The 25,546-nt window shown below is 40.2% G+C and overlaps 1 protein-coding gene across 14 annotated transcripts; it reads right to left on the bottom strand.

Moving 5' to 3' along the window:
- Positions 1 to 235: 235 nt before the first annotated feature.
- picalmb (phosphatidylinositol binding clathrin assembly protein b) lies at positions 236 to 24,643 on the bottom strand. 14 transcript variants are annotated; one of them, XM_039782138.1, is made up of 24 exons: positions 23,857 to 24,642; positions 17,704 to 17,846; positions 17,521 to 17,596; positions 15,616 to 15,718; positions 15,069 to 15,162; positions 14,782 to 14,893; positions 14,574 to 14,680; positions 14,419 to 14,460; positions 13,833 to 13,844; positions 13,167 to 13,252; positions 12,707 to 12,830; positions 12,481 to 12,608; positions 11,892 to 11,992; positions 11,587 to 11,739; positions 11,126 to 11,209; positions 9,651 to 9,743; positions 9,312 to 9,422; positions 5,734 to 5,850; positions 5,582 to 5,612; positions 5,276 to 5,375; positions 5,054 to 5,113; positions 3,957 to 4,109; positions 3,500 to 3,605; positions 236 to 1,708 (listed from the first exon to the last, which is right to left on the bottom strand). In XM_039782138.1, exons 1-23 carry the CDS (start codon positions 23,984 to 23,986, stop codon positions 3,513 to 3,515), a joined length of 2,253 nt encoding a protein of 750 aa, XP_039638072.1. In that variant the 5' UTR covers positions 23,987 to 24,642; the 3' UTR covers positions 236 to 1,708; positions 3,500 to 3,512. The 14 variants fall into 14 exon arrangements, with proteins under 14 accessions (XP_039638072.1, XP_039638062.1, XP_039638089.1 ...); XM_039782128.1 differs by having other exon boundaries at positions 12,481 to 12,614; positions 23,857 to 24,641; XM_039782155.1 differs by having other exon boundaries at positions 4,005 to 4,109; positions 12,481 to 12,614; positions 23,857 to 24,641.
- Positions 24,644 to 25,546: the final 903 nt, after the last annotated feature.

Genomic DNA, 25,546 nt, shown 5'->3' with positions numbered 1-25,546 from the left:
GTACAATGGCAAAAGGTCTCTTATGCAGGACCATGTATTTACAGTATTTCAAATTAGTAATAGCCTACTTTGTATGTTGTATAATCTTAAACCAGAAACATTACTGGTTTATAAATTGCCTATAAAAGTATTTCTACTTTCTTTAACGTCTTGCTGTATGCCACAGTGTAAACAGTTAAAATTCAAAAGATTTAACATTCACCCTGATAAAAGAAATACATAAACTGTACAGCAGTTTGTGGAAGCTGCTCTTTATTTGTAAAAGAAAGAAAAGACTTCAGTCATTGTCTGCTACACGTTCTAATTACATAAAGAAAATATCTGCGGAGACAAACGCAGAGAATATCCTGAATCAAACTTAGGTAGAGTCAAATTTGATTGAATTGCTTTCATATTTCATACATCTTTCACTTTTGAACTCAAAGGACAGTCAGTTTTTTTTTATATACACAGAGCGCCGATCAACAGTGCTCCTCCACTCCACCCTGGTCCTCTGGATCTTTTTATACATTAATTTACATCGAATCTGTGACCCTTTTCCCGTTAGCGTGGCGACAGCTAACCAACAAGCAGACGCGCCCACATGCTCTCGACCCCACCCACCCACCAACCAACCCACCCACTCCCACTGAGGAACTTCAGTGGGGAAAGATGTGTGCAACATGAAGACAACTCTTTCACATTCAGAGTAAAGGCAGCCTTGAATACGGTCAGTGAGTCAATGGCATGCCAAGCTTAAAGCAAATGGAGCCCACCACCCAGTGCGGCGCTTCAGATTCATGGATTAAGTGTTTTTCAACTAGACAGGAAACTGATCCATTGCAAAAAACCCTAGGCACAGAATCGACTATATACTGGTAACTGACTCGTACTCTAACCCCTGCACTTTAATTACAATGGAGATTGTGAAATCTTTCATCTAGTAAAAAAGTTTCTTAACACAAAACTCATAGAATATTTAGTGCTCTATCATTCCGCTTAATAGGTGTAATTTATAGAATAGCTATTTTTAACTCTACCTCTCAATGATAGTCTGAGATCCTTGTTTAATGCTGAAGCACTCCCACAGGTGTTCAATGTACTGTAGATTTTACATTATTTTTTCCCCCCCCAATCTTAAACCAATAATCATAAATAAATACAAACAACACACAAGGAATGTCTACTGTAAACACGGTAAAAAAGACAAAAACTAAACAGGTGTAAACGCCATTAGCATCACTACTTAGTGACAGTTAAATAACTGTAGGGAGTGGATGACTGATGATCGGATCAAGAAAGGGAAGGACCGCTCTCCTTTTTCGCTGAACATCAAACCTTTACATCCAACCACAGTATTTCCAAATACATAACATCAAAGTTTCTCAGCACCCATATCTATCTTTACAGATTACACTGTAAAATGGACACGGAATCCTCTTTAAGGGGGGGGTTTAGACAGCAGCATCACTCGACGTCTCGGACAAGTTATAGAATAATGGGTGTGAGCTATCGCCAAACGTTGTTTGGACATGGTTGCCATGGTTTTGGACAGTCGTTGCACCATTGTGTTCTTGACATGTGTGTGTGTGTGTGTGTGTGTGTGTGTGTGTGTGTGTGTGTGTGAATATTTCTCTGAAGAGTTAGACTGCAACGAGGAGGACAACGCTTTGCTGCTAAGTGCTTCATCTTCCGAGAGACACATTTCTTCAAATTACATGAACTGCATCTGCAAGAAAGGCAACAGACCATGGTAGTTAGTTTGGCTAAAATGTGAACAGAAATAGATAAAATAATTAATTAGTCAATTGACTGTTCGCTAAACCCTTCCCCAGAACAGCGTTGGCCAATAGCAACCATAACGAGGCACGGCAGGTCTTTCAAAGCTTGGAATGTATGATGACGTGGTGTTAATGGGGCTGTTCATTGGCAGGCCGTGCTCTTTTAAGCCTCAAAAACAAAACACAAAAGCGTACAAATGAATTAAACTGTTTTTCTGCGCTGACGTAAACCGCAATGGTCAGATGGATAAAATCCGTCAGTATCAGTTTTCATTTCAGCTGGCAAAATCTACAGTCGGCAGTTCAAAATGAGAAGATTACGCCCGACTACATCTGTGGCCCATTCGTTTTAACTAGGACTTCGAATTTAGATGGCAACACTGCCATCTTTATCATTATAAACTGTAAGTATATACATATATGCTGTGTGAGAACGGACAGCTTGACAGTAACTCAGAAGGACCGGATCATAGTGAACAGTCAATAACTTAAATTCAACAACGGCTACAAGGTTCACAGGAAACAGGTTTGAGCAATATGTGATGACAGTGGAAGAACAAAGGGTCAGAATGAGTCTGGCTATGTCAAAGACACAAGAAATCCAAGCAACAAAGGTCAAGATGAAACAGAATAAATGAGAGAAATACATGTAGCATCTAAATGAGAGGAGGCATTAAGTATGTAAAGATAAAAAGAAAGAAAAAGGGTAGTAGGACATTAGAGTTGTTCCGATACCAGTATAAGAAATACCTCCGATACTGCCTAACATGCAGATATCGGTGAGTACGCGAGTCAATGCACCGCTCCGATACTATGTAATTTAGCACCGTGAAAAGTCTATTTTAAAAGTATGTTTAACCCTGTTTTTGCTAATGTTAGCTCTGACTCGGGCTGCAGCTATCAATTATTTTAGTAATCAAGTATTCTACCGATTATTCCATCGATTAATCGGATAAGAAATACTTTTGTTTTATTGAGGAGCAATAATATACAATAGTTTGGTTTAATTTTCGGAAAAAGCTACATTTTTATTGCCTACATTGCTTACAATATCATCTCTCAAAAAACTCAACATATTAAGTGCATTTAAGTGCCATATTACATTGTTTTTAAAGAAAACATTTTCTGAAATACAATAACCTCAAACTAAGGCATACATTAAACATCTAATAATACATAAACATTACCTTAAGTTTCAACCTGAGACTGATCTGTATATATGCCTATATGTAAATATTAGTTATACTCAACCTATTTTCATTTATACATTTGATTACAATGTCACACAGCTCTGTTACACTTATGCTAGTTGATCAGCTGTTTCTCCGTGAAGAGAGAGAGTGAGAGAAAATGGTGCGCAACAATCAAACAACTGTTTTTCCCGAAGGGATAGTCAACAAGTCGGCTCTTTAGATCAAATTGTGGTTAATTAATAAAAAAATTTTAACCTGACCTTAAGCATATAACAATGATAGCAACACACACACACACACACACACACACACACACACACACACACACACACACACACACACACACACACACACACACACACACACACACACACACACACACACACACACACACACACACACACACACACACACACACACACACACACACACACACACACACACACACACACACACGGTAGTCGGAAAGTAAAATATAGTATCGGAACATCTCTACTGGGCATGCAACACATGCAGGTGCACCCGCTAGCATAGAGCATGCTGTACCTAAAGAGACGCTCTACAAGAAATCCTTGAGAGAGAGGTGTGCAAACGGGTCCTGTCCAGGGGCTCGGAGAGGACTCTGGCTGGAAGGACTAGAGGCTGCGGAGGGCTATTTCAGGAAGAAATACAGGAAGTAGGAGGACCAGAGGAGAAGTCAGAGAGTCAGTACAGAGACTGAAGGAGGGATGATATTAGTTTGGAGAGGCTGTGATGTATAAAAGAAGGGTTAATAAAAAGGAGTTGTTGGGGGGGACAGGGGAGTCAAAACAAGGGAGATGATTCACAGTTTTGTCCCCCTTTCAGCTCATGGGAGTGAAGGGTCTATTGTAAAAACTGTCATCATCTTCAGCAGTATTCACACCAACAACAAAGCTCACACAGTGACTAATTATGGAACACGTCACAGCACAATGGATACACCTATTTACTCAACCTGATAACTGCGCAAATAGATACTGACTTCATTGTGCATCCGCTCGGTGGCGTGGTCGGACGGCAGTGCACCCACCTGAGCACTCGACACAGAGCCAAAGGGGTTGGGTGGCCTCATCACAGGCTGGGAGTACATCATGGTGGGTGGATTCATCATCCCCATAGAGCCCATTTGTGGAGGCTGCAGCATGTTGCACAGAGAGGATAACAAGTCATTTCAGTGGTGGTGTATTTCATTTCATTTGCTTTACAAATTTAAAGCCACTTTGTGTAGAATGTGTATGTGTTTAGGGCTGCAACTAGAGATTATTTTCTTTCTCAGTTAATCTGATGATCATTTTTCAGATTTATTGATTCATCATTTGGTCTGTAACATGTCAGAAAACAGTGAGAATTGCTCAGAGCACCAAGATTACATATTTAAATCGCTTGCTTTGTCCCAACAGTTAAAAAATCCAAATATTATATTATTATAATAGAAAACTTACAGCAGCCACATTTAAGAGGCTGGCAGCATTACAGTTTGGCTTTATTTTTGTTACAACTAAACACAACGATTGCAGTTTAATTTCAATACTTGTTTCTTTATCGGTTGATCTATAATTTATACAACCACTAGGGGGCACCCGAAACAGACATTTTCAAACTCTACACATACTGGCTTTTCATTTAAACATATTTGAAGCAGCATTCTTGACTAATAAACGTTGCACTCTAATCAATATGAAGATTAATCACATTTGCTCAAGACGTGTGCTGAATAATCTTTGAACCTTCCAGTTTTCACTTCCAAATCAAAAAGTAAATCATTAAGAAAACCTGTGTGCCTGACAGTAAAATTAAATATTTATAAGCGGAGTGTGCTTTAAATAAAAACTATTGAGACTCCTCCACCCTTTATTTTATTCCTACAACTTTAAGATAATATTCATAATAACATTGGCTTACTTGACCCAATTAATTCTCTAAATAATGAGCAGGTAAAAAAACAAGACATTTATCTGAAATGAAGTGTTTTACCAACATTCAGAATGTAATATGTGCTTAAACAGATAGGGTCTGAACAGAAGCTACACAGACTGTTCTTAAATGCTACACATACTGTGTATTTGCCATAATACTGACCATGCCATATCCCATCATGCTTGTGGGCGTGGTGGCAGGGAAGGCCATGACTGACGATGGCTGAAGAGACACAAACGGGCCAGTAAGAACACAAATGACCTCAAAAACAATAAAGCAGCGTAACATTACAACATCTCCAGTTATCTGGCAGTGAAAATAAGACAGAAATACAGCAAGAGCAGAAATCATCAGCAGCACTACAGTTAAAAAACGACATGTCACCATGGAAACGGGGTTCCAGGTCGTGCTCGGTGCTGCTTTGGGCTGCCAGTTGGTGCCGCCGGTCATCCTCTTCTCCCCCGGCTGGCTCCAGTGCATGTCACTGCAGATTAAGACAGTTGATGTTAGCACCAGCTTGTGACTGCCCTGAAAGCACAAAGCTGCTGCCTTTTTTTGTGCAGCTGTGTGTGTGTGTGTGTGTGTGTGTGTGTGTGTGTGTGTGTGTGTGTGTGTGTGTGTGTGTGTGTGTGTGTGTGTGTGTGTGTGTGTGTGTGTGTGTAAGCCACAGAGCGCTGATCCATCACTTACTTTTTCATCATGCCGTTCCCGATGCCGAGGTCTAAAAAAAGAAAAGACAAATTCATGGGGTAGACGTCTATCTGCAAAATCTTTGTCGTTCTTGTGCCTTAATGAACATGCGCTTTAATTAGTGCAGCTGAAAGGCAAAGCATCACACTCACTGCCGACAAGGTTGGCCAGGGAGGAGTCGAGGTCATCTGACACCAGCTTATCTGGCAGCTGACCGGACGCCTGGTTGGAGCCGGCGAGAGTCGGTTTCAGGATGCCCCCAGAAATATCTGACAACACAGGCAGAGATAATAAACCTATTTGCACTTACAAAAGGTACAATTGTTCATTTGAAAAGAATTGTGTATTTTGTCAGTTGTAGTTTTACAATAAAAAAATAAATAATGGAAATCGTTTCTGGTTTGATCTCTGATGGAGTTTGATACGTTGTATTGTACAGTATTATTTTTCATTCATTTTGTGCCTTTTATTATATTAGATAGCCGACAGTGAGAGAGAGAGGGTGAACACCCCTCAATACACTGTGTACACCACTGTAAATACCACTGCTCATGTGATAAGAGTGGTTAACTTGAATACATGAATGCTAAACTGCAAAACCATCAGTCTTAAAAAGTGAATTAGTCTCATATTTCTTCTTCAAGACCAAAGAAATGCTGTCAGCGGGGAGAGAAAGTGATGCAGTTCCTGTGTTTCAGGATCTTTCGTCTACAAAAAGGTTGAGTAAGATCACTATTACATTACATGAATCTGGCTTTGGTCCCAATAGACTTTAACTAAATAAGTGACTTATGTAAAAGTAAATTGTGAAGTGAAGAACTAGATGTTACCAAAGCTAGAGGTACAACTCTCCAAATAAACCAAAAGAGTGTTCAGAAAGCTACTTTGCAAGCGCTTAGTGTTCATTTTAAAAGAAATGAGACACAAGTGCTACCATGAGCTGTCGAGATGTACTCTGAAAGGTGTTTTTGATTCAGTATTACCCGCTACATATACCCATTACATGTTATGTCTGCAACATAACAATGGTTTGAGATTGGGCAGCGTTAAATAGTGGTATATTGCACTTATGTGCTGTTTGCAGATGCTGACAGAGGTGTGGTAAAAGCAGTGCAGAGAAGACAACAGTCTGTTCTTGTACTGGCGACTCTCAAGACAGGGTTTCAGCTGTATGCGACATCTGGACGTGATACAGCGCTCCACTATAACTACTATACTAGATAATATACTATACACAAAGATTCTATGTTTCACTGTTTTCTGCATGACTCCTTTTTTTCCTTTTCACAGCTGAGTGACTTTTATTTGATTTAGTTTGTTATCAAACATTGGACGAGGGCTTCGTGCTAGACTGACTTTTGAGTCATCATCTGAAAACACGTCTACCTTACTAAAACACAGAAACCTATTGCACAGTTATTGCATGTTCACTTCAGGCTTGTGCACAATTCAGAATTGAATTGAGAATGACTCCTAAATTCCAATTCAATTCTTGAATTGATGTCAAAAACAGGATCTAGAATTACAATTCGAATTAAAGGAAGCAGAATTGCAATTCAATAAAAATTCAAAGAAATTCATATACATAATTTAAGTGGAGTGTTTAACAATGAAGCTTTACAATATATGTCAGATATGATTGCATTACATATTCTATAAATGATATTAGTTTGAACTACTTGTACAGATTATATTAACAGGAAATGTTTTCCCCCCCAACAATGAATGTTAAAAGCTCTAGTCACAAAACTAAATAATTAAGTTTGATTTATTGTAATTGTAATTTTGTGGAACATGATGGAACATGACTCCATTTCCCAGAATGCTTTACTTTAACCAAGTATTTAAAATGGTTACCAAAAAAATTGAGGTGGATGTTTGTTTGAAAGCTTCTTTTCTACACAATTTGATGGTCAACACTGGACTTTTTAAGTTTCAGAAGTCCCTTACAACTTCCGATTACAAACGTTTATAGATTTGACACCTGTAATAACATGGAAAATAATAGCAGGCCTAAAAGGTCATCTGTACTAGTTCATTTTGAAGAACCAATTCCAACACGAACACCTGGAAACCGCAGAGCCATATGCAAGCACTGCAGTGCTCCAGTCTGTGGCTCCATCAAGGCTAATTCAAATTTCAAAAGGCATCTACAAGGAAGTTAACAGACAGTCTTTTATTTTGAAAACCATCTCTTGATGTTATTATGCTACTCATATTTGATATAATCAGTGTTGGGGTCACTACTCAAGAACGTGTAATACACATTATTCACTTAAAAAAAAAGAAAAAAACATAATGCATTACCTTACTTGTTATTCTCTATGGATAGTAACTCATTACTCTACTCATTACATTACTGTAGCGCAACACAGCAAGAGCCTGGCATATAGCTCATAAAGGGCTAAAACACGCCTTCAACTCACAACACAACAGTAACAGTAAACTTAATGTGTTACATTACTCAGTTATAGCCAAATGTGATTATATTATGGCATTACTTCGCAAGGAGTTACCCCAACACTGGATATCTTATGTGTTTAAAATCATGCAAGCACACTTTTTACTTATTACTTGTAAATCAAGAAAACAATTATTGTCAATTGTGGAATTAATATACATATTTGTTCTCTTAAAGAGTGATCTACATTGAGGGACTTTTTTCCTACAGAAGAAACCTCAGGAAATCTTGATGGACTGTGAAACCAGCGATTACACAATCCAGCCAAACCAGAATGAAGATGATGGTGGTGTTATTTGATTACTTTGAAATGAAAATAACATTGGAACAAAACTAATTAAACAACATTGAGGGGGTAATTTATTTCAAGAATTTGATCATTATCTATATTCTGGAACAAAATATATGCAGGGTTGAGGAGTGACTAGTTACGTGTAATGAAATTATGTTATTAAATTGCAAAATTAATGTAATTGTATTTAGTTGTATTACTGAGGTAAAATGTGTAATTCAATTAGTTACTAATCAAATCGAAAGGAAATTGCTTTACACTGATAAAGAAATCCAAATAAAGTAATCCAAACCACATTTACAATGGGTAACTTCTAACAGTAAGCAATTACATTTGCAAAGTAACCTTCCTAACACTGAATGTACACTATGTGAGATTCATCACATTTTTTCTGTTGTGTGACTGTGTGGAATTTCTTCGAATTGCAATTAATTTAATTCCACTTCCTGTCATTCCAATTCCAATTCAACTTCCTGTGGGGCTGAGTCAATTCAATTCAAATTCCAATTCATGAATTGAATGGAGGCCAATTCTGAAATTCTGAATTTTGCACAAGCCTGGTTCACTTATCATATGTAGGGCTGCATGATTAATCTAATCGCAATTGCGATGTCACTCCGTGCGATTACATAACTGCAAACATTGTGTGCTTGATACTGTGTGCACTCCACGTCTCCACGTTGTAACACCCAAGGGCGTAATTTCCACTGGGGACAGGAGGGACACCCCACTTTTCAAAATCTAGTTTGATATTATTATATTTATAAGTCTTGGTGATCAGCCCCTATTTTAAAGAATAAACATAGTAAGACATCTTTTTCTTATACATAGTTTAGTACAATTTTTTCTGGAAGAATTTATCATTATGGTCAACTTAATTATTTCCTGGATTTTGTATCACCATAGTCCCTGAACTTATAACATTATATTGCAATTGTAAGCGCAGCCCTACTTATATGTAAACACAAAATCCTCACCATCAGAATTGAGGATGTTGCTGCCTGCGGCCTTGGCTCCAAAAACAGACTCAAAGTCCACTTGGAGTCCCCCTGCTGACTGTTGTGGAGGAGCCTGTGGCGTCGAGTATCCTTCATAAGACATAAGAGAGACGACAGCTGCAGTTACAGAGGTTAGATGAAGTAAAATGACTCTGAAATCTAACCTGGACTTTTTTTCTGCACTGGCCCTTGTAAGTACAGTGTCCATTTATCAATCACTGGTTACTTGAACAGAGAGCTGAATACCACTGCTTTCTCTGCAGGATAGAAAACTAGCATCGATCTACTGCTGAATGTGCTGGAGAGAGCCTTGAGTACCTCTGAATAGACCTGCTACAGTAGAGGGCTCAGTGGGGAAGGTAGCCTGGTGTGGGAGGTGCTGGGCAATGGACACTGGACCACAGAAGGAGTCTGACACGCCACAGGAAGCAGGAAGACGAGAGAGAGAGAAAAAAAAAGAGAGAGAGAGAGAGAAAGAAAGAAAGAAAGAAAGAAAGAAAGAGCAAAAGGAAAAGGCATTTCAAGGCCCAGCCAGAGAAATATGTGGGAAATGACATACAGGCAATACAGGCAGAAAAAAAAGACAGCTAACATGTCTAACAATTTTGTAGTTGTTCTGGGTGTTTTAAGTAAAGTCTAAAAGTTGTAGAGGGATAGAATAATGCAGAACAGTATTGCAGCAACCAAGAGGGAGGGATCAAAGGAATAGTTTGACATTTTGGGAAATATGCTTATTTGCTTTCTTGCTAAGAGTTAAAAAAAGGAGATCAATATCACTGTCATGTCTGTATGCCAAACAATAAGCTACAGCCAACAGCCATTTAGCTTAGCTTAGCATGAAGAATGGAAACGGCTAGCCTGGCTCTGCCCAAAGGTAACAAAATATGCCGTATGTTGCGGCTTCATACAAATATGGTTTAAAATGAAGCTATTTGAATGGCTGTACGGAAACATCTACGTAGACGGAGAATGGTATTCCAACTAATTAATGCTCAAATACGGGGCGCCATCACGTAACGAAAAAACAAAAGTACAAATTTCTCCGTTTTGGTTTCATATTATTTCTTACAGGACAACACAGCATTTTAAACTCTGGATTTAAAAACTGGATTTCTGAGGACTATGGTTAACTGCTCCTCAGATCTCTGCAGGGTAAATCCAGACAGCTAGCTAGACTATCTGTCCAATCGGAGTTTTCTGTTACACGACTAAAACAACTTTTGAACGTACACATGGTCCACGAAAACAAGTTCCTTCCCGAGGCTATTTATGCAGAGGCACCGTTGCTGCGTCTGGCGCTTAGCGCCACCCAAGGCGATTGGGATTGGTTTAAAGAAATGCCAATAAACCAGAGCACGTTTTTCTCCCATCCCAGACAGCTGTGGGGACTAACCAGACCCTCCTCCGCAGCGCTGTGGAGGAAGGTCTGGCAATGCAAGACTACTGATTGGGTAACACCTCTGACACACCCACCGTTCAGAGGAAACATGTCGTTCAACCCAGATACCGTAGCAAAGTGGTGCACACCGTTGAGATTGAACGTGCCCCTGGACCGTATCTACAACGCCTAATCTGGCTCAGAACTGGCAGCCATACACAGGCCAGAACCCGTTTTGGTGCTGGCAGCCATGTATAAGTGTATTTCCCAAAATGTCAAACTTTTCCTTCAATATTAGTTTATGACTACATTTCTACCATGTCTATCAAAATAAGAGTCCTTAGGGTATTGCATAAGACCCTATGTTTGCCAGGGTTTAGGAAACATAGGCTGAGATGGTGAGCCATCATAGTACCTGAGATGGAGTGTTCTATCCGCACTGTGCGTTTGAAATTGGTTGAAACGGATGAGTTTGTGTCAATAAAGGGATTGTAACGATCTGGAGAATCAAAAATAAGGTTGGCACAAGAAGAACAGGTTTCAACTTAAAAGCTCTACGGCATGTTTGTATTACAATGCAACACCAAACGGTTCACTGAAAGAGAGGATGAAAGGTAACTGTAAAGCAAAATGGGTGTATGGCCTCTACAGTGGGACATCCTAGTTGATTCATTAGGAGGTGTTCTCACTAAAAAAGCAACATAATTGAAATTGGTATGAACTGCAATGAGGATCATTGTACAAGAAGACAAAAGAAGATCATTTCAATCAACATTCAGAACAGTAAACATGCAAGCTAGTCATGCTTATCAGGGACAACAGAGAAATGAGCAAGAGTGACAAGACTTTTAAAAGAGAAACAAAATGAGTCGTTACCACCAAACACTTCATGACCAGGTGTCCTAGAGGAAAAGCTAACACCGTCTGAAGACACGACAGGTAAGTGAGTGGCATCGACAACGAGTTTTGAGAGGAAAGGGTTAAGGTTGGGCATGGATTCATCTCCTGCTTCAGCAGAGGTGAAAGGATCTAGGCAGGCAGAGGAGAGAGAGACAGAGAAAAGACAAAGACAGAAAAGAGTGGAGAGGAAGAATCAGACAACAACAAGAGAAGGAGAGAGAGCATGCAGAAATGGTCCAAGTCCAGAAACACGGATGTTGGTTGGATGGTGTTGAAGATACCTGCCCACGCTGTTGCCACTGGAAGCCCTGTTGAGCCTGATTGCATTGAGGGCTGGAACCCTGACTGCAGATCAAAAAGGTCACTCTCCATCTTCACTGCGCTGCAGACAGAAAAAGAAAAAATTTAATAAATTTCTTTTTTTTTACCCCTTTAGAAGCACCTCCACAGTCCTGATTCTGCATTTATAGAAATACAAACATCGTTTAAATGTGTTTTTTCTTGCCTATTTAATTCATTTTCAAACTTAGTTGATTTTTTCTTTTTTTATAACTGTTGTGTTTTGCTTGCACTCATCTGACAAATTAGTTTTCACAGTTTTTGTTATCGTAAAATGGTGAACACAGGTAGAATCACAGGGCATTGTGCTTTCAGTGTAAACATCATATAGCTTCAAAGAAGAGTGGTAACAAGCCAATACCGAATATATATATATATAAATAAATAAATAAATAAATAAATAAATAATCAAAAGTAGATGGAGGCTAAGGGACTAAAAAAATGTCCGAATGGATATAAAATAGTTCCAAAATAAATTGAAAAACATATTTCCTAACTAAAGAGGGGCTATGCTGTAGATGAATGCCGTACCCATTAGAGCAGCTGGGTGTAGAGAAGAGGTCGATGGCTGGTGCTGTGCTGATAGTGCCCCCGGTGGTGGAGATCGGTGACGTATCAGTGGTGGCAAAGGAGGGCCTCTTGGAAAGCTCTTTGAGCCTCTGTTCCTGAGTGAGAGTGAGACTTTCATTCAAACATACAGGCAACATCAATGCACGTTTAATAGTAAAGCTTTGTCTTTTGAAAACAGCAAAGCCACCTTCAGAGCTTTGAGTCGAGCCTGTTCCTCTTCGAGAGCGGCCTGCTTCTCCCGCTCATCCACTTTAGTGAAAGACATCCCCGTGCTGGCCAGTGATGACACTGCATTTGATAGAGTGCTGGCCCTGCAGGAAAACAGACACAGATCCACTCTAGATTGATTAATTTATGCATTTTTTGTTGTTTTATTATCACATTTCCGTCATTTTTTTTATCTCGCAAGCCTTAAACTGCTTCACTGATTACATTTGTACTGTCTGTCTTAAGATCAGCTTGTCAGTCATCTGTAAAGCACTTTGAATTTGCTATACAAATAAAACTGGACTGATTGATTGACAAAATACAGCACGACCACAATAAAAACTTGGCATCTTTGAGCAATATAAATGGGAAAGGCAGTCTCTGAGATTCAAGGAAAAGATGAGAGGAATTCAGAAATAGGGATGGGAGGATTAATGTACCTGCTGGCTGCAGTGGAGTCTTTGACCTTCTTGCCCTCTAAAGACGCCAAGTGCTGCTCCAGAGCTTCGAGAAGGCTACTGGGAGCCTGCCGTGACAGAAAACACACAGTCAGCAAGTTCTTGACACACAGAAAATGTAGTCTGCATGGACATTAAGACCATAAACGACAGTGGTGGGCAACCAAGACAGAGCAGAAAAAAATAAAAAATAAATCACACACCACGACTACACATCGAACAACCAATTTATGTCTATGATTAGGAGGTTTAATTTTGCTCCACAAAGGTAAGCTAAAACTACCAACTTTGGGCTTTTAGTTACCCACCACTGATCGATGACTGCATTCCAGCCAAAAAGCTACTTTGGATGAGAGCAACATCTGTGTGGGATGACGTACTGCACCACGGCACATCCAACAACCTGGGCGTTGTTTGAACCGGCCGTGTCTAAGCACAAACGGGGCAGCCACTTGACAGTAGATGAGCTACACTGGTTCAAAACCTCAAAAACGTGACCAAAGTGAACTGAATTTACCACAGAGAGTGTTTTTTCCTTCAACTGTTTTTCACCACGATGTAGGAGACAGAGTCAGAGCAGAGGCATGCAAAAAGACAACACTGAAGCAAGTCACAGACATAGAAGAAGAGTGAAATGATAGTACTTACACAAACTGTGAACTAGTGGAAAAATAAGGGGAAAATACAGAATATAAAGGTGGTGACAGTCAGAGGGGGAATGTGATTTTAGCTGCAGTTCTCTCCGGACTAAAATATTGTAAAATTGGACCCCGTAGCACAACACAACAGTTTGTGCAATTTACTTTTAAATAGGAAACATCTAACTATCCCTGTGCAGATTTACTGAGTCGATTGCAATTACAGTGATTACTCTAAAACACTTAGTGTGGACAACACCTTTATTTGCTGTAGAAAGAAGAAGAAGAAGAAGAAGAAGAAGAAGAAGGGCAAGAAGAAAAGGAGGAGAAGCAGAAGAAGAAAAGGAGGAGAAGCAGAAGAAGAGGAAGACCACCTCCTCTGGCAAACATGCGCTCGAGAAGGAAATCATGCAAAGTGTCTCATGTTAAAGAACATTTGTTGGTGTGTAGGTGTACTACACTCTAGTTTGACAAAGACAACGCTGATGATAAAAGGGGCGTTAGAGCTGGAAATAGGAGAAAGAGAGCAAGGAAAGACTTTCTATTAAGAGTGGAAAATCTGTGTTTTCAGATTGCTTTGAAGGATCGGTGCTTACCTGTGAAAGGTCTGGGATGTCTCCTCGATCGATGCCCACCTGCTGTTTAGACGAGAAAGAAAACCAAGTTACAATTGTGTCTCCGCGGCATTAAGACGCATGTGACAGCTGGTGCATCTGTGACAAAAACTCTACAAACATTTCGTGTAATTTACCTCTGCTACTTTGAGGAACTCTGATATCCGGGTCATTCGGGTGAGAAACTTCTTGTAAATGTCCAAACCTTCTTTACACTGAGTCTTCTTCATGTCAAAGTATTTCTCTATTTGGTGGTAGGGAAAAACGGAATTGGAATGATGGACCAAAAAATATATTGGGAAAAACATGAACGGAAGAGAAGGTTGAAAGTGAAAGTGTTCTTACCAAGCAGGTTGATAATGCCTTCGTTATAAGCAGCGAAGAGCCTGATGGAGTCTTTGAAGAGGAGCATGAAGGCTGCATTGATGACTCCATTAGTCAGCTCGTTGGCATTGACCTGAGCGGAAAGCAGTCATTTATCTTACAGCTTCTCAAAACAAAGCCTGTATGTGTGAACTACGATCACGCATTTGTGTTTGCAGCAGCCGCAGCGACATCTGCACACTCCAGACGAGCAGCTTCTTACTACACAGGCTGCAGAGCTGGGGGGGGGGGCTTCACCTTAAACTCACATTGAAATCGAGGAGGGCATCCATCTGGTTCTGAATAATGGGGATAGTCTTGAGCAGCTTCTCTGTGTTCATTGTCCTCATCACGCCGTCCACTCTGTGTGGACACATGGAGAGTCGGAGCAAGAGAGGGCGCCGAGGAGAGAGGGAAGATGGAGAGGAGACAAAGAGATGGATGAGCAGCTCCTAAAACACGATAACGGACCGACTTAACTTTCCTATAATGTCCCACAAACTAAGGGGATGTCTGCGGATGTCTTGTTCTGTCTGAACAACAGTCTAAACCCAAATCATAATCAGTTTGCGATCATATGTGACAAAGGAAAGCACCAAATCCTCACATCTGAGAAGCTGGAACTCAAACACCTTTTGGCATTTTTGCTTAATAAAATGGCTAAAATTATTATTTGACTATCAAAATAGTTGTCAATTAAATTTCCAAAGAGCAATTAATCGATTAATTGTGACTGAATGTTTGATTTTCTTTTGCATTTAAATCTTTAATAATAATAATAATAATAATAATAATAATAATAATAATCATCCTTACCCGCGTTTAACTTTTGTGAAGTCAAAGGCGACCTGTCTGTACGAAACGGCTTTCTCGTTCAGGTATCGACTATACCTCCTGATAAATGTGGACATGTCATAACCTGGAACGGAAAACGACAGAAGAAAAATTACTCACTCACACACTCACACACACCACACACCCCCCCCCCCCAAAATTTCCCCCCTTTTTTTTTTTTTTTTTTTTTTATTACTATTTACACTTGTAGATTCTAACTGAATGCATCAAAACTATGAATGAACACATATGGAATTATGTACTTAACAAAAAGTGTGAAATAACTGAAAACATGTCTTCTATTTTTATTTCCCAAGTAAGCCACCCTTTGCTCTGATTACTACTTTGCCACGACTTTGGCGCATTCAGCTTCAAGTGGTTACGTCACCTGAAATGGTTTTCCAACAGTCTTGAAGGAGTTCCCAGAAATGCTTAGCACTTGTTGGCCCTTTTGCCTTCACTCTGCGGTCCAGCTCACCCCAAACCATCTCGATTGGGTTCAGTTCCAGTGACTGTGGAGGTCAGGTCATCTGGCGCAGCACTCCATCACTCTCCTTCTTGGTCAAATAGCCCTTACACAGCCTGGAGGTGTGTTTGGGGTCATTGTCCTGTTGAAAAATAAACGATGGTCCAACTAAACGCAAACCGGATGGGATGGCATGTCGCTGCAGGATGCTGTGGTAGCCATGCTGGTTCAGTATGCCTTCAATTTTGAATAATTCCCCAACAGTGTCACCAGCAAAGCACCCCCACACCATCACACCACCTCCTCCATGCTTCACGGTGGGAACCAGGCATGTAGAATCCATCCGTTCAACTTTTCGGCAGTTGGAACCAACAATCTCAGATTTGGACTCATCAGACCAAAGCACAGATTTCCACTGGTCTAATGTCCCTTCCTTGTGTTTCTTGGCCCAAACAAATCTCTTCTGCTTGTTGCCTCTCCTTAGCGGTGATTTCCTAGCAGCTACTTGACCATGAAGGCCTGATTCGCGCAGTCTCCTCTTAACAGTTGTTCTAGAGATGTGTCTGCTGCTAGAACTCTGTGGCATTCATCTGGTCTCTAATCTGAGCTGCTGTTAACTTGGGATTTCTGAGGCTGGTGACTCGGATGAACTTATCAATTCAATTCAATTCAATTCAAAAACATCAGCAGCAGAGGTGACTCTTGGTCTTCCTTTCCTGGGGCGGTCCTCATGTGAGCCAGTTTCGTTGTAGCGCTTGATGGTTTTTGCGACTGCACTTGGGGGACACATTCAAAGTTTTCGCAATTTTCCGGACTGACTGACCTTCATTTGTTAAAGTAATGATGGCCACTCGTTTCTCTTTACTTAGCTGATTGGTTCTTGCCATAATATGAATTCTAACAGTTGTCCAATAGGGCTGTCGGCTGTGTATCAACCTGACTTCTGCACAACACAACTGATGGTCCCAACCCCATTAATAAGGGAAAAAAATTCCACTAATTAACCCTGACAAGGCACACCTGTGAAGTGAAAACTATTTCAGGTGACTACCTCATGAAGCTCATTGAGAGAACACCAAGGGTTTGCAGCGCTATCAAAAAAAGCAAAGGGTGGCTACTTTGAGGAATCTAAAATATAAGACATGTTTTCAGTTATTTCACACTTTTATGTTAAGTACATAATTCCACATGTTCATTCATAGTTTTAATGCCTTCAGTGAGAATCTACAATGTTAATAAAGAAAACGCATTGAATGAGAAGGTGTGTCCAAACTTTTGGCCTGTACTGTGTGTGTGTGTGTGTGTGTGTGTATGTGTATATATATATATTTTTTTATTTATTTATTTTATTTTTTTAAATGATGCATAAATTAGGAATGATTTAGAACCGAAATCAACAACAGCGAAAATCAAATTGTTACCTTGTAACCCACTTTTGTCCAAAAAATTACTGAGGTTGAAAAGTGTATTCCTGGAAGCCAAGTACTGGACAAAACGCTGTAAGAAAGGGGGAGGGTGGAAGTGGTTAGACAACACCACCACACTATAAATTAGTAACACCCTAATGCTCAAATAATCTGCTGGTGTGTGCTGAAGCATCTCACCTCGTTGCCGTAGACCATGAGGTGGTGTGTGGTGATAAGTGACTTAAACACAACCACCCAGCTGGTGTTGGTGGTCCTCTCGAACAGCGAGTCAGCCAGCTGGGGAATGTTCACGTTCATCTCGTTGGTGCAGTGGATCAGATCTGAAAGCAAATAGAAGTTCATAAGATCAGGAGGTTCAGCTGATCATCATAAAAGGGACTGGATTTTGTGATGTGTGGTGAGCGTGTGGCGCCGTAAGGCTGCCGTGCATCACCCAGGTGGGTGCTACTACACATTGGTGGTGGTAGAGAGTAGCCGCCCCCACCCCCCAAAGCGCTTTGAGTGTCTTTGATAAAGCGCTATATAACTGTAAGCAATTATTATTATGATATTAACAATCAATCTGCAAAACAAGCCCATCAAAATGAACCAAGTCAAACAGCTCGTCTTCAACAGACCATGCTTTTCCCCCTCAAATATTTCAAAATAAGTGAAGGCTAGAATATATTCTTAAATCCATGAGTCGATCAACAGAGTATTAATCTGAAACTATTTTGATAATCGATTAATCGTTTAATGGTTGAAAACCCCACGTGTAATTTGTCTATATAAAATCACTGAAATTTACCTCCGTGTCCCCAGTTTCATAAATGACTGATTGACTAATTAAACAAATAATCAGATTGTTAATCAATATAATGGTTAGTGGCAACTAACTACACTATATAGGCCTACCTGAGTTATAATACTGTAATTATTCCATTATAAGTAAAATGGTGCAGTATGTTAAACAAGGAAGTTTTGTACATACAATTAGCATAATAACCAGCAAATCATCATGAATGCTATCAGGGATCCCTGCAGCCAAAGTAGAAACTGATATCATTCATTTCCATTGTTAATGCTAACAATACATCCTTTTAACACACCAACATAAAGCGCAGGGGCATTAAGATGTTAAGCATACATGTTGTGTGCCCCACTTCCTCTGCTAACATGTTCATCCTACATCCATGTGCTGGTTGAATGAGGTTAGTCAAAGTGCTAATGACCCTGCCATTCACAGCAGTGATCAGACTGACGGGGTAATTGGGCCTTCCTTTTTGTCCTATATTTGACTTTTCAAAAGGCGGGGGACTTTAAGTAGGACAGGATAACCTTCCAGAGAAGCAGCAGCAGCAGCTAGCATGGGTGGCTCAACTGCCCAGAGAAGAAGATGACGGAGATGAGACGAGTAGGAGGGAGGGGGAGGAATAACAGTGACAGCTCTGTCATGTTACAATCAGCCCGCAATATATACATATTCACAGTGGTTGACTAACAATTTCTAATCTAATTCATTCATGGGACACAAATGTGTTCATGTAACAGTCATGACGGTGCATGCTGCTGCTTAACAGTGTGTTAATCACCGTTTGTGCGTAACTTTTTTTTTTTTTTTTAATCTTTTTAAAAGAAATTGGGCATTTCTGCCTAGGAAAGCGAAGATATGAAAGGGGGGAGAGAGAGAGGGGAAGACACGCAGGAAAACCGTCACAGGTCGGACTCGAACACGGACCCTCTGCATATGTGCGCCCGCTCCACCAACTGAGCCAACCGGCCACAGCGCGGGGCCTTTAAGGCTTTAAGGCTGGGTTATATGGTGGGAATCAATGTAAATTACAATTAATTAATTCAGGATATTATTTAAAAAGTGTGTTAAAATGTCTTCTGAAAAATGTTTTTTTAATTCATGAGAATATTCAAACCAATGTAAAGAACTGTGTGAAACAAAAAAAAATGTGAAAAACTTCATTTGTTCATGTTACATCCAGGTGAGGTCTAGGGGTGAGGAAAGCGATTTAATTTGCTTGAAATTATTTCGTAAAAAGACTATACTGTAGTATGATCATAGTGTCATAATACGACGATATAATAGTACCATAATAATACTGATTTATCACCCAACAGCACTATGTGTAGGGCTTGGTATCAAACCTTGAGGGCCCTATCTTGCACTCAGTGCAATTGCCTTTGTACACCGACGCATGTATCATTCCTATTTTGCACCCGACGCACAGCGGACTTTTCCCTCCACAGACGCACGTCGGTAAATTAGGGAATGGATTTGCGCTCCCGGGGGTGGTTCAGCGAAAAGAGGAGGCGTGTTCCAGCGCAAACGTTCCCTGGTGCTATTTTGCAGTTTCAGAAAACAAAAAAATTCGCCACTGACCAGGAAAAACCTGGTCTAAAGTCAGTGTCGCTAGTCTAAAGTCAGTGGCGCGTTATTCAGATGCTATTTTAGGGCGCGCATGGCCGTATATAGCGTGCAGTACACAAGCCGCGACATATACTTTGCTTCATCATAAACGGACACAGCGTTCCCATTTTTGCAAACCATACATAATTACAAGGAAAAATATTACTGAAAATGCGCTTCAGGTGTTTGGATAGGTCAGGAGCACTTTACAGTACAGTCCGCAAAAGTCGCAGCATTCTTTGTGGCTTGTTGTGTTTTACACATTTCCATGAATCATGGATGTGTTGATGACAAAAAATGGATATTGGAAATATAGAACTTAGGGAGAGATGTTCAACTACGTGCGGGGATTGGACACTCTGGCGGAACCTGGCCCGGAGTAATGCGCGGATCGCTCCTGATGGAGCGGGTGGACGGAGATGGAGTAGGTAGAGGAGGAAGGGGCACAACAGGTGCAGGTGGTGCGGGTTTGGAGGCCCACGCTCCATGGCTGCAGCAATCCTCTCCAGACTTGAGGAGATGCGGCGCGCGAGAGCAAACACCGCCACCCGGCCAAGACGGGCATTTGTTACTTTGCCGCATCTCGGACAGCTCCCGCTGGCGTGCGCCAGGCAAATCCGCCGTCATAATAGCAATCCGCCATGGAACGAGCGCGCCTGCTCTTAAAGGGAATGTGAGATTACGCTCCGATTGGTTTACGCCCAAACCACACCTAGCTACTTCAGACCAACCCATTTTAGATTTGTGTCGGGCGCAAGAGTCATTTATCCCGCCGGTATAATAGCAACAGCGCTCGAGATCCGCCCACAAAGCTACTTGCGTTTTGCGTTTGATACTTGCGTTTCAGATCGTTAAAATAGGGCCCTAATACTGTTTTGGTACAAAACATGTTTGTAGCAGTGATTAGCATCAAATGTCAGATTCATAATGTTGTTTACTTAAAAAGGTTCCCTGTGGAGTATTTGACACTATGCCATCAACAGGTGCCCGGTAACACACCACGATACACACTAACGCGTGAAGAACACAAGGGAAGAAGAAGATCGCAAGCTAGTACTATAAACATAGATGTTAACTATGCTGGATTTAAAATATTAATTTAAAAAAAATGTAAAAAAAAATAATCTTTGAGAATCGGCTTTGAGGAAGAAAAAGGGCTTCAACATTTGTTAGAGCTCAATGATGCACACAATGCATAACACTAAATACAAACATAACTTTTGTTTGTTTATTAAAAAGACTCCATATTTTTATCAGACATTTTATTTTAATCAGAATTTTGCCAACTTTAATATACACATTGTGAAAGGCTGTGACATATCGCGAAAGACACTTAGAGCTTTTTTGTGTTAGTAAAAAAAATATATCAGCAGAAAACTGTACTTAAAATCGGTCACCTTTTTAGTGGTGCCTTTTTTTCTTCAATTCAAATGTTAAATTTGCTCAATAAAAGAAAGTTGGATTTCCTTTTATTTGTCTTAAATTCAACAAGCAATTTGTTGAATTTTAGCAGAATACTGAAAGCAGCAGAACTGGGGAACTGAGTACACTTCAGTGTTTAATAAATTAATATAATATATAATATAAAAACAAATAATATTATTGCAATATTCAACAAATCTATCTCGCATTGCGTATTTCCCTCATATCGTGCAGCCCTAATTTAGACTTTTAACATGAGAACTTTGGCTTCTTTGTTAAATAACAAAAAAATATTATTTTGGTATTTTATCAAAACTTGGGTACCTTATTGACACTAAAATCAAAGCAATCGGTTAATCGTCAAAGTCATTTTTCCAAGCAAAAATGCCAAATTCCCTTGTTCCAACTTCTCAAATCTGAGCGTTTGTTTCTTTCATTTGTCTTATATGACAGTAACCTGAATATCTTTAGGTTTTAGACTGATGGTCGGCCAGAATCAAGCATTTTGAAGACATCACATTCAATACTGTCCAAAACCAAATTATTAATCAATTAATTGAGAAAGTATTTGGCAGATTATTTAAAAACAAAAATAATCATTTCATTGCCCTGGATTCTACTTAAAGTTAATAAGATAACACTGAATTACTGTCCATCCTTAAACATGCTTAAGGCTGGGACTCAAACTTCAAAATACATCAGATGAAGCTAGTAGTAGAGCCCAACCAATAAAAAAATGTTTTGGCTTATATTAATATTTGAGTTTATAAAAAAAAAAAATTATATATATATATATATATATAAAATTTTCCTGATTTTAAATCAAGATTTTGCCAATTCTAGAACAAGATCTTCTCGTACAACTGCTTACATTTACACTTGAGTAGGCCTACCTTTTCACGTTTATAGTTCTTACAATGAGGTTATAAAAAAGGAAAGAAACTCATGTGTGTATCGGCACTACTATTATCAAAAGATTTCAAGCATATCCAGCAATATTTGTGCATTCCTATACTTCCAATACTTTCTCTAAACTCTGGTTGTTCCCCATCTCTCTCCCCCCACATTTACAGTAACATATCATCTCTTGAACGCTCTTCTAAAGGCATAAAAAGACCATAGACTTATAAAACATTAAGTAATTATGCAAAAACTGTTGCTTCTATTCTGTCAGAAGGGGGTATGAGAAAACATTAGCTGACATAAAGAATCCCAAAAAAAAAAACGTATAAAATGAACTTTTTATGTTCCGACATAAAAGAAGAGGCCAACGTGTTATTATCTGTATACATTATACACTCTGTTTAGTTGTGTCGTGAGACACGTCAGTCACGTTTGATAGCTGGCTTGGTTGAAATGAGCCAACATCACTGTGTCACTCTGCCAACTTTTTACTCATCTCACCTCAGGGAGTCACCTGAGCAGCACAACAGGTGTGGAACCTGCAACTTTTAACATGAAGCCAAAATTTTCACCACTTACCAGTTAGCCTATACCAATTAAGAAATCAGATTTTGACTCCATTTCACTCCACAGACCATTACAAGGAGTCTGGAGTCTGAAGATACAGCCTGAACCCTTTTTCCTGGACTGTTACTAAACTCTTGTGATGACGCAGGACCTTCATTAAAACCACATTCATTGCCGATATCATGCATTTGCAAGAGCAGATCAATATGCAGAAAATCTTTCACTGCATCTCCAAGTACAGACGGATAGTGACTCCTCTGACTCTGAGTGCATCAGACTAATGATCACACAAGGATTTAAGCTTTTGTGCTTACATCAGGTGCAGAAGTGTGTTTGGTGTTCTGAGTAAAGAAGGAAGGAAACTCACAAACTGTCACGACCCTACCATGAGACACAGCAGGTTATTACACTACTATTCAAATCGGTTCACCATGTAGCCTGAGACAGACACTTGTCCTGCTGCAGGTGCACCAAGATGGGAGATGAAATTGGATTCCTGTAACATTAGATGTTAATTTCAGGGCCTGTGAGTGGCAGGGGCCCACTTGCTAACACTGATTTTAAAAGGTGTTCCTGTTAAATACTGGTCAAATAAACATGTATACGGATTGTTGATATGTAGGCTAAACATTCAAGCTATAGTCCAATGAGTAGCCTAACGTTAGATATGAGAAGGACTACAGAAAGGGGTGAACAAAACCAGACAGCTAGACAAGCTAGTTTGACAGCTAGTTATGACAATAAATGAATAGGAAACCACGTGTAAAGCATTAATAAAGGCTGCTACCCCTTTAAACCCGTCTTAAATCACGTGTAGCACTATGTCAACAAGACCTGAGCTCGATGTTATAACAATATAATCTCCCTGACATGAACAAGCATTAGCATTTAGCCTACCCTGAGGCTTTGAGGCCTTGTAGCTCCTCCACCGCCATAACTCAGCAAGTTAAAGCGGTGTTTCCGCTTGCGAGGAGCCTTTGGTGATTTAACACTTGTGCGCTGGTTTAAAAAAAAAAGAAAAAAAAAAAGAAGATACTCACAGTCCAAATGTTTCTTTTTCGGGCCCATTACTTCGTGAGTGGTGGCCTTGCATACTGTTTTCGACACGGCGGATCCCGTTACACTGTGCTGGGCTGCAGTTATCCTGTCCGTAATGCTCTGCCCCGACATCTTCACACACTGAATGCAACAAAAGACTTTGCAAAGGTATTCTGGGTGTATCTTCGGGTGTGAGCTTTGAATAAAGAAAGAAAATAAAACCTCCACCTCCTCCGCAACCTTGCTGGACCCCCCCCCACCCCTTTCCCACCTTGGTGATAATAATAATGATAATAAAAAATAAATAAATCTAAACTAGGCTATGGCAGACGCGGGCCAGGGGAGGGCGGAATAAAAAGAAGCGGAATCTGACAACAACAACAACAATCAAAAAATGTTAGACTGTTTCTTTTTTTGTTGCGCCGCTCAGATTTCAGGGATGCCGTGATTGCAGGGTCCACTCGCTGACTCATCCGACCCGGGTCTGTGTCTCGCTCTCATCCCGATGTGGCACACCGGATCCCTGCGTCTCTCCTCCTGCCTGCCTGCCTGCCTGCCTGCCTCCGCCGCTCCGCCAGTCGTCGCCGCCGCTTCTTCTCCTCCTCCCCTCCCGCTCCGCTTTAAAACGCTATGAAAGAAAAAAGACCACCAGGGAGGGGAAATGGCGGGCCTGCTCTTATGAAAAAGGCTACACACACAACAAACACCGCCCCTGCAGAGCCTGAATCAGATGTTACACCGCTGAGCTCCTATTAGATATGCTCTGTGATGCAGGTGTACACGTACTGTAGCCTATACCAACTGACCGCAGGCCAGCTGAGGGGAGGGCGGGCGGGGGGGGGGGGGATGCACAAATGCTCAGTCACAGGAGTGCCAGAGGCCTGGCTGAGGATGAAGCCTGTATTGATTTAGGAGTGGACATAGGGAAGTAACAGCAGGGTGCAACAGGCCTGACAAAGTGTAGCAATTAAGACTTTTTGGATGTTTTGAACTGAATTTAGAACTCTCACGTGAAATCACTGTAATAAAGAGTTGTTTTATTCAATGATATCATGATATATTTTCATAATTTGTCTCCAAAGACAAACTGAAAAATGTCTATAAACCAGAAATTTGACACATTAACAGTCTTGTTTTCGTTAAAGATGCTGATAAAGGCTACATTCTGGTGTGACAAAAAAAAAAAGCCAGATACAAATCACCCTTTACCATCATTCATACCAGTTTGAAACAATTCAACCAAAACTCTTGAACTGATGAGGCGACACAGAGACGTTTTTTACAACATAGGAAATGTGTGGAGAACTAAACAAGCATGTGTTGTGTTTTTAATTAACTAAACATCCCTGGGAGTGTATTGAGATTTCTTATGCATATGAGTCTATAGGCTTGGTTTTGGCGTTAGTGGTCCTTCTGTTCCCTTGTCTCTTTTAAATCTTAATGTTCAACGTGGGTCATGTTGATCAAATGTATTTGTAATCTCCCAATCATCTCATCTCTTAACTTTGTTTTGAAAAGTTTTGTAAAAATAAAGGTTAATATTGGTTCCTCAAAGTATATCAGCTGCCTCATACATCTTAAAAATCCACCTAAATAATACCTGTTTGACCCTATACACAGATATTTTAGTCCATCAGGACAGAATTTCTTGTCTTTATTTAACTGTAAAGTTCTGGGGGAATATTGATGCTT

The sequence above is a fragment of the Perca fluviatilis genome, chromosome 2 (assembly GCF_010015445.1).
Source record: "Perca fluviatilis chromosome 2, GENO_Pfluv_1.0, whole genome shotgun sequence".
Classification (NCBI taxonomy): domain Eukaryota; kingdom Metazoa; phylum Chordata; class Actinopteri; order Perciformes; family Percidae; genus Perca; species Perca fluviatilis.
This window is presented reverse-complemented; position numbering and strand designations above follow the sequence as displayed.